The sequence below is a fragment of the Chanodichthys erythropterus genome, chromosome 19, assembly GCF_024489055.1.
Source record: "Chanodichthys erythropterus isolate Z2021 chromosome 19, ASM2448905v1, whole genome shotgun sequence".
NCBI classification, from domain to species: Eukaryota; Metazoa; Chordata; class Actinopteri; order Cypriniformes; family Xenocyprididae; genus Chanodichthys; species Chanodichthys erythropterus.
The window spans coordinates 27723164-27733487 of record NC_090239.1 but is presented as its reverse complement, the minus strand read 5'-3'; the positions used below and the strand labels follow the sequence as shown (position 1 = coordinate 27733487).

At 36.4% G+C, this 10324-nt stretch overlaps 1 protein-coding gene across 3 annotated transcripts in view; it reads left to right on the top strand.

Moving 5' to 3' along the window:
• Positions 1–8798: 8798 nt before the first annotated feature.
• itga3b (integrin, alpha 3b) overlaps positions 8799–10324 on the top strand; it is a 60898-nt gene continuing 59372 nt past the window's right edge. For 2 of the 3 annotated variants that reach the window (XM_067369700.1, XM_067369699.1), the window contains exon 1: positions 8799–9207. In XM_067369700.1, the coding sequence (XP_067225801.1) occupies positions 9035–9207 (173 nt within the window). In that variant the 5' untranslated portion in view covers positions 8799–9034. The remainder of the gene's footprint in view (positions 9208–10324) is intronic. The other variant, XM_067369701.1, reaches the window with a different exon arrangement.

Genomic DNA, 10324 nt, shown 5'->3' with positions numbered 1-10324 from the left:
CACACATTTGGAGAGCGCTGCGCACATAGCAACCAGGGTCTCCATGACAACGGCAGGCCTTGTCATCTAGGTGCGGACAGGAGTGAAGCCACTGACCAAAATTCTGAAAGCGTTATGCACTGCAGACTTGCTCAGTGAATCTGCACGATAACGGATTAAATTCACTTCATCATTGGTTTGCTTCTGAAAGATCTGAGGTCAAGTAGATTGAGACATGTTTTATCAGCAGGATTATTTACTCTTCAACCAATCCAGACAATGTTTGCTTTATTATTGTTTGAGGAAACCGCAGTCTGCCTTTTTTTTTTTTTTACTAGACATTACTATATGGAGTGCAACAGTTGGGTTCCGGAAGTAAAAACTCCATTCATTTTCTCCATAAGGAAATTGTAACTTATAAACCTTTAAAGACAAACCTACTTTGAGCTATGAGGTTATTAACCCTTAAATGTATGAATGTTTAGCCAATCATTATTACATATTTGGGTTTTTAGAAAACCCAGATTGAATGGATCTCTACCTGTAATAATACAAAACTCTCCTGATATTAGAGTAACAATTACAAAATAATAAAATAAAGCATATTTTGTTAGCTTTTGGAGCTTGGAAGGGTTCAGTTGAGCAGATGTTTTATACCATCATCACTGTCATTGTCAGAGCTCATTTCCCAGTACATTCAGCATCTGGATCATATTCGCAATCTCAAACATATTCTCAAAACTATCATTTTTAACATCTTCAAAATCAATATTTTGATCGCTGACAGCTTCTTCAGATCCACCATCAAGTGACAGTGACACTAATATTTGATTGTGTTCAGTCCTTGCTCTGTAGTAAATCGCTAAAAAAGTTTTGCTGATGATGCTTCCTATTCTTTTGTTTTCTGCCTGCAGTGAAACGTCACTTCATCATTGTGTACCAGACGTTGCCCCCTTGTTGAAAAAAGGTGAATTGCACTTATTCAGTCATCAAAGATGACTCTATACAAGCTTTTAAAAAAAATGGAAAAACAGGCATTCTTTTACCATTTTGTTAGTTTTTTAGTAGTGAATGATGTCCTGGGTCCCTAAAGACCCGATGTATGCGTTTAGGGGTTAATTGAGTATTTGCTTCTGTTAAAGCCATCAGCCCATATTATTTCAACTTATTTTTAAAATAATCGTGTTCAACAGTGGAATTCCTGGTGAAAAACTACATTACCCATTATGTTGTTCACCAATCAGAGAGTCAAAAAAAAGTATAGTAAAGCCTCTCCTCCATTGACAGCCATTAAAAAAAAAAAAAAAAAAAAAAGTCCTCTTGTCTCCTTCCTGCGCACTGCAACGTTAGCAGGCGTTACACTTTTTTCAGCTAAGTTTGCAGGCTTGCAGTCAAGTGGCTTTGAACACGTTCCAAAAGAGGTCTTTGTGATGTAATTGAGTTGATCTCCCTTCGCCCTCAAAATACTGAAATGTTTGTGTATGTATATATGCATATTTTGCAATAAAATTTAAATATATTTATTTTTTATACATATAATCAACATTTGAAAATAAATAGTTATATTTTCCTCCATCATTTAATTCGATTATGATGTTCACAATTCTTCATGGGATTGTAGTTCTTTCCCTCACTAAAGCAGTTAAGGACACAATCTTGTACCTTTGTCTTTTTGTCTGATTTTCAAAAACGTTTTTGCTTCAAATCAAAGTTTGTAGTGTTATGATTCAACTTGTAGCTAATTGGCTTGGTTCATGTCTTATAACTCTTTCACAAAGTCTTTTTTTAAAATCCCTATGGGAAAAATTAATAAATATCTGGATATACTTCTGGAACCTGTGTCACTGAAAATGTGGGCGGGCACTGTTGAACTCTATTGTTAGCTTGCATATTTACTGTGGCAATGAATAATTGCTCCGACTCGACTGCCTTTGTCAGTATTCAAACTCTTTTGTTTGGACAGTGTTTGCCCACTCTGTTTACACCAACTGACATAGTCTTAAACGGTTTTAACAACTGATAACCCTTAAAGACCTGAAGAAATGGACATAGGCCATGGGGTTCAAGGGTCAACAGGACTATGCCGTTTAAGAACTATGTAACAAGCCTTAAAGTGATCAGAGATCAGATTTCTCCCTCTCAGGTTCATTTATCTTAAGTGGCTAAACTGATCTCACAGAGAAATGGCCCTAAGGTAACGTCTATTCAGCCTAGAAGATGTCTGGGCTAGAGAATTCCTCTAATCATGTATCAGTTCACTCAAAAATGAAGACTCTGGCTTTATTTAATCACCCTCATGGTGTTCCAAAATCATATGCTGTTATATATTTTTTCATTTTATTTCATGTTGGGTTATGAAATTTGTGAAAACCAATGGCTTACAGCAGTGGTCAGATATTTCCAGGATTTCTTTTGCTGCCTGTTTTCAGACTTTTTTTTTTTTATTTACAGAAACTTGGAGTATATAATTAACCATTATTGTAACACCAGAATTTTCAAGAACTGTATGTTCTTCTGTAAAAACAATTTATTGAGGGAGGAAAAAAAGACATCTTGATTTGCATTTTATAAATTTAATTTAGATTAGAGTTAGATTGAAACGATAAGTATTGTGAAAAGCGCTATACAAATAAATGTGAATTGAATTTAGATTATTTCAATATATTAATAATAATCAACACACTCATGGAAATTCATAACTATTTTACGATTTGGTGAATTGGTGGCTAATTGTTATGAATTTGTACAATCATACGTTTTCGTAAAATTTGCTTATGTTTCATAAGCAGTTAGGTTTAGGGATGGACATTCCATGTTAATTTTTTTTTTTTCTGTATGAATTTCACTCTAAAAATTTATATAAAAATTGCCGCCTTGTTTACACGCTAATAATGTTACATTTTCTCATGAGATTGAGATGTCATTGATTTAATTTAAAGCAAAGCATACCCTGGCAACATACCCTTGTTAGACCAGCAATAGTATGTTCATAAGTGCCACCAAGTACTGTTATAAAAGTAGCAGCTCTCGACATATGACTAAAAGGACAAATCTTATTGGTTGTCCATTGTTTTTCTTAGTGTGATGGAAGAGAGAAAAACAATCATATTGATGGCATGCTTATGTTTGCATCAGTCTGAACAGATATATCAACAGCTGTTCAAACTAAAATGTTCATAGAATTGATTTTTTTACACTGAGCATTTGCCTTGGTGTGAACAGGCCTTTATTTTGCAGTATTGTCAATTTTTAACCTGGAGTTGTATGAAAGTACATGAAAATAAAGTAATAAAAAAGCTACTTTTGTGTTCCTTTTGCAGGTATGTAATTTATTTTAAAGGGAAATTTGATTTTTTTTTTTTAATTTGTTGGCAAATGGCACTGGCCAATTGCTTTGCAAAGAAAAAGATTGTGAGTTAAAAAGATACATTAAAATGTGAAATATGGGAGCTTTAGGCTATATTACTCATTACATCCAGGTATGTACTGTGGTTAGACTCTGTGGTAAACCCTGGGGTACTAGGGGGCTTTGTTTCCCGAGAGCAGTCAGACTGGTGTTGGTTTACTGATAGGGTCTGGGCCTTCAATTGACATGTCTATTGTTAGAGCACTGTTAATACATTGAATCAAGGCAGGAGACACACCTATAGAAATTTACAATAAACCTATTAACTTACTTATATCCCACTTCTTATCTCTACTTTATCTCTACCTAAAAAAATAAACTTAATTATGATGAAGCTGATTTGGAAAAACAAACAAGGTGTCTTTAAAAGGTTTTTATTCTTGCAAGAAGGTCAAAACAAACATACACAGATGCTCTGCAGTGTGAAGAGACAAAAGAGGAAGTCATAATCACATACTTATAGGCCATCCAGTACTCTACAGTTGATGGGTGGGAGCTTCTTGTTAATCAAACAAAACAACTCTTTACATGGTATTTAGTTAAACTGCAGGTGTTGCTTATGAACAGAGCTGCATATAGATTATATAGACGAGGTTGAGCACAAAAACACATTTATTACAAGACAACCAGAGGGGGGATATTGGTTTCGATTCCTGTATATTGAACAAAACATCCTGCACAATGACAGTTTTAAAACTTTCCACTATACTTAAAATTTTCCATCCCAACCTACAATGAATTCACAAGTCATTTGTGTCACAACGTCTCATTTGCTGAGTAATATTCACACTCACGGATCCAGCTCAGCATTCCCTTCATGCATATGTAAAAATGTTCTTGTCATGGACAAGAGTAATATCTGTGTCCACAGAGAGAACAACCCCTACTAGATTTACACAGCTCACTGTAGAGCAGGTAACATCATCTGTCAGGCTGAATAGACTGAGATATATATGTGTGGTTGCCTCAGGTGTGGTGCAGAGCTGGAGGGAGTGTATTGAGACCATTTTTTCAAGCCTGTATGCTTTACTGACAAAGACACTGAAAATGCATAGCCAGAGGATCATGAGGGGGAAAATGGAGGCAATCAGTCACTAAAACAAGATTTAATGTGAGTGGTGCTTGCCATGAAAGAATTACTGCCATGAGGTGGTTGCCAGGGTGTTGCTAGGGTGTTCTGGGTGGTTTCTAAGGTGTTGCTAGGTGGTGACTCCAAGCCACAATAAGTCTCTAGGATATTCCCGTCACTAGAAATATACAAATAGATACAAACATTTTAGTATTTTGGAGATCATCTCAATTATGTCATTCACTGTGCCTCATGGGAGTGGGCGGAGCTATAGAGCAATTTTGGATCGTGTTGCTTTTTTGACTGTCTGATTGGTTTAACACAATCTCATGCCAATTTGTAACTATTTTATGTTTTGGCAAATTAATGGCTAATTTGTATGATTTTGTCCAATTTCATTCATTTTTTTTGTACGATCTGCTAACGCCCCAGTAATATTCATGTTTAGACCTTCATACCTACTTTTTTGTGCTTTCTTTATGATTCACAATGCATGAATTCATACAAAATCCCCACCTCATAAACTAGTTACATTTTCCTGGGAGATTAAGAATTTTTTATGCTTATTTTATAATCTGCCAGTCAAAAAGCATAAGCATAATTACTCTGAAAAGTAGAACACTTCTTCTTAACACGTTATGCAAATTCAGGTGTTATATGTCTTTATGTCTGTAGAATAAATGTATGCGCAAAAATAGTGGGACCTATTATGCTCCTTTCTCTGGTGTCCCCAGAATGCATCTGTGTAATTTCAGCTCAAAATCCCCCACAGATCATTTATTATAGCTTGTCAAATTTGCCCCTATTTGGGTGTGAGCAAAAACATGCCGTTTTTGTATGTGTCCCTTTAAATGCAAATGAGCCGCCACTTTCCAGAAGGAGCTTCAACAGCTCACGCTTAGATTGCTCAAGAACAACAAAGCCGGAGAATCTCACTCAGCCAAAATGAGGATTGTCAGTAACGGTGTTCAGCCTTACATTGTTCAAACACAATGTGTTCAAACACATTGTTCAGTCGACACTGATGAAGAGACTCAGGAAGAAGTTACAACTTTTAGAATGAATCTGGACTTTTCTGAATGGTTAGTGAATACATTTATGTAGTTGCTGTGGAGATTCAACTCATCCACTAGCATGTGCCATCATGTTAAACTTTTATGCAAATCCAGCGTTGAATTGACCAGTTTATGTAAATTTTGGGGTTTGTGATGTCACAAACCTGGGAAGAAGCTCGTCGTAGTCTCTACCAGCCTTAAAAAGCGATTTCTGTAAAATAAAATATCTCCCTTTGCATTGAACTTTGGGTGTTGTAAGTTTGCAGATGTTGTTTATGCTCAAACAGCAACATTACACACTGACTAAAGTTAAAAATATGAAATCATAATCAACCATCCCTTTAACAAGCACCACTAATTTACCCACTGTATTTCAATCTGGTTTTAAAACCGGTTTAGTATGAAAATCTTTACCCCAAACATATTTTCTGGAGCTTTAGAGTATCTAGTAGTGTAGTGGTATCAACTTGGCTTTTGCCATTTACAAGGCACCAACTGTACTTTGCCATTTCCATTTTTTGCCAAAAATATTTGAGTGTTTTCATAGTATTTCCCTAAATGGATAATTCTAAAAGTCTGCTGACTTTCATGGGCATGCAGTCTCAAGGCTTAAGGGTAATCCAAAAAGGTCCAAAAAGCACATCTACAGGGAATATAAATTTAGTAGCCAAAAAAAAAAAAAAAAAAAAAAATTGTATTTATCTGCTTGGAGACTCATATCTGCTGCTGTTTTGTCCCATGAGCTGGAGTCTTCCTCCCTGTTACAGAAGCTGGGGCAGCCTGTCATTTTCCTGTGATCTGCTATCTACAAAGCTATTATTTGAGTTCAGAGGGTGAATTCTTCCCCCCAAACCAGCCGCACCTCCATCCCCCACCTCCCCGAAAAAAGGGAGGAGAAACTCCAAGGCATGACATGGCAGATAAGAGTGAGAGAGTGGTGGTTTTTTAAGGTCTCTGACACAAGTGGAATCAAGCCTTCCTGGTCCCAAACACACAAGCAGACAAACGTAATCATAAAACTAAGATGAAAATGTCTGGTAATGATGATATTTGAATGTTGATTCATTTCAGTCTGGTCTATGTTCAGTCAGTTCATGCTGTGATGATCTGGGATCAGTCATTGGTCTGTTTTGAGTATTGCTCTTATCAGGACTGTTGTATGACGGCACTTCTGCTCCAATCAGCTCATCTAAGGGAGTCAAGAGTCTCGATTCACATGAGGAGCTGACTAATGCTTATTATGAGCAGGCTGGTATTCAGCTAGTTCATCTTATGTGAATCTACATTGAATCTTACTTCTTTCCTGGATTTTTTATTTTTTTATTTTCCATTTTAAATATGTTTTTGAGAGGGATATATTCTGCTAAGTTTGTGCCATTTTAAGTAAATAGGTGAATCTCACAAAAACCTCTGAAAAAAATCCTAAATCAAAATAAATCATTTATAAAATGTTTTTTCTTGAAAATGCAGCCATTTTAATATTCCATTGTAATGTTACTGGCAATTATGCACATTAGATCAATGCAAAAAAAAAAAAAAAAAAAATTTTTTTTGCATTGATCTAATCATTTGCATTGATCTAATCACTGTTGCATTCTTGATTTAAAAAATTATTCAATTACTATATTGAATTCTAAAATATTTATAGGGTCTAATTTGTTAGCATTAGTAAAAGCATTAGTTAACATGAACTATGAACAATATATTTTACAGCACATTACAGTTTTTTTCGATTGCTGAACAACAGTGGGCACAACTGGAGTCACATGTGCAAAACTCTAACTACAGTCTGCACAGCAGCAGTTCATGTGGACCAAACTCTAGTTCGTTTTTCATTGTTTGAACACAGTTTTCAAAACTCTACACACTTATCCCATGACTTTAACCACAACCTGCACAACACTGTGGATTTACAGCACTTTGTTCAAATGCTAACACACTGCTGTCAAAACCAACCCGATCTCACGGCAATTCGTACGTATTTTACGAGGTGGCTAAATCGTATGAATTCATACGACCTCACTCGTACTAATTCATACGTTTTTTGCTAAATCGTATGTATTTTACGAGTTGACAAATTCGTATGAATTCATACGAATGACCTACCCCAAACCCCGCCCCTAAACCTAACCGTCACTGGGGTTTAGACAAATCGTACGAATTCGCACGAGTGAGGTCGTATGAATTTATACGAAATAGCCACCTCGTAGAATAAGTACGAATTGGTCGTGAGATAGCGTTGGTCAAAACTGTGAACCACACATTCAAAACAGAATAGATTTCTGCCTTGTGCCTTTCAAACACTGCTGATTGCAATTTTGCAGGATTAGCCCCTCAATTATTTGTTCGAATTACAGTATGTACTTTTAGTTTCTACCTTTTTTCTCATTACTGTAATTTCCGTAAATTACTACAGACTATTGAAGCAAACTGCTAATTTTCATTTACCTTAAAGAATTATGTTCTAAAAAATTAAATAAATCATGTGAAAGAATGTCACTAATTACTTTGAAGAAAATATTACTTTGTATGAAGTCACTGAAATTGTTCAAAATGTAAAGATGAAAAGTTTCTATTTTCTGTGTTGGTGTTTGATGCTAGTGTTTTTACTCTCAGTGTGTTCTGAGTGACAGTGTGTGTTATCTCAGTGAGGGTTGTGCATAGTGTTTGGCTGCACTGAGCCTGTTTTGAGCCATGTGTTAACTGTTTAGCTCAGGTTACTGTTGGTAGTGCAGACTGTAGTTAGAGTTTTGCACATGTAGCTCCAGTTGTGCTCACTGTCGTTTAGCAATCGAAAAAAACTAATAAATCCTGTATATGTATTGTTTATAGTTGTAGATGTCTGATCTTAACAATTTAAACCATATTGTAAAGTGTACCAACTGATATTATACTGATTTCATTTTAGGGGAAAAATAATCATTGTTATTATTAAGCAATGTGCTTAATTTTCATGGAAAAATTCCATAAATCTTTAATTTATTTTTTTCCCCTTAGATTTTGTTGTGAAATGTGACTTGGGCATGTTCTCGAGAGATTCACCCACGTCACTGTGGTAAAATTTGAATAACAAAACCTTGAAAAATGCAATCTTATGTACAACATAGCAACAAGTGAAGGTTCTAACAGTGTTTGTGTGTGTGTGTGTGTGTGTGTGTGTGTGTGTGTGTGTGAAAGAGAGAGAGAGAGAGAGAGAGAATGGAGGAGGAGGGAGAGGCGAGAGAGATGGGGGGGGGGTGGAATTTTAAGGACTCTCTCTCTCCTTATCAGACTTGTGGGACATTTCTAGTCCTCTATTTGTGGAAGAAGCAGGACTGGTCAAGTGTGGCGGGCAGCGGCAGGTCTGAATTCGCCGTGAGGGACGGGTGTGTGGAGGCGGGGAACAGAGAGCAGCAAGAAACACCTTACAGCTCAGTGCCAGACCGTGAAAGGAGACGCTTACCTATGGCGTGTCATTGACCAGTTCACTCTTATTGGCTTTGGTTGTGCAAGTGGAAGAGAGAGAGAGAGAAGGGAATATTAAATATGGCTGGAAAGTCTCTCCACTTGTGCTTATTCGTAATCTACGCGATTCAAACGAACACTGGATTTAACATTGACGTGCAGTTCCCGGTCATCAAAGAGGGAAAAACCAAGGGCAGTTTATTTGGATTTTCTGTTGCATTGCATAAACAGACCGAAAAGACAAAGAAGAACTTGTAAGTACCCTCGGTTGCTTTGCGGAATGATATTAGGATGTATATGTCGAAAGTTGTTTGTGTTGAGCTTTCTGAGCTGGTCTAACACTAGAATAAGGAATAAAAATGACGACACATATTCAACATCACAAAACCTTTAGATAGCCTAGGTCTATTCATGTTCCTTGCATGGATTCATGTCATATGAATTAATATTTAGTTGTGTGCATGCAGCGCATCTAAATAGACAAAAACACCACCTCTCTTTTCGCACCTGCAGCGCTAGTGATGTCTGATTCGCGAATCATTTATTCGAGCCGATTCTATTGAATGATTCGGTCGAACTGATTCGCAAAGCTTTCGTTGCCTATTCTGTAGGGTACTTTTGTATTTTGCTTATTCACTGCTGTTGGCTATACGATAAGGGATATTTCAAGAGTAAAACTAACATGGTAACAATAAAAATCTCAGGCTATTATAGCCTACTACTAAATATCATCATAGGAATATTGTAAACAATACTGTAGTAGCTGCCTGATTGCTGATTTCTAGCTGTTCCAAGCTTGTCATTAGCTGGTGCAGCTGGTAGACCATCTTGAACCAGAAACCAACAACCAGCTGTTCACACCTGCGCGGCAACCTCTCAAAGCATCAGTAGCTACTGATTCTTCAATGAATCGGATCATTGAAACGAACCAACTGGATAAAATAAATCGCTGCCGCGAAACGCAACCTGCTAAAAAACCTTCACAAGCTATTTACTCATATAGCCTACAGTATTTTCTTTCAGTTATACTACCCTTGAGTTGTCCTGCTTTAAATTTGTGACAGAAATTTGAAAGCCTGAAGTTAACTTAAACTAAAATACACCTTGACACTACTTAAAATGACACCTTGATACTACTACACTTTAAAAATGCTGTGTTTCAACCCATCATTCAACTGGCATTCAACTATCATAAACAGTCATTCAGCACTATGCAACAGTGTATCGCACAATACTAATATTAATATTTTATACCATCCCTGTATCATGGTACCACCACTGTACATTTCTGACCTGTTATAGGTATTAGACTCATGTAAAAATTGCTTTAACACAGCTATAATTGACAGCTTTTTTTATAATACTGAAGGG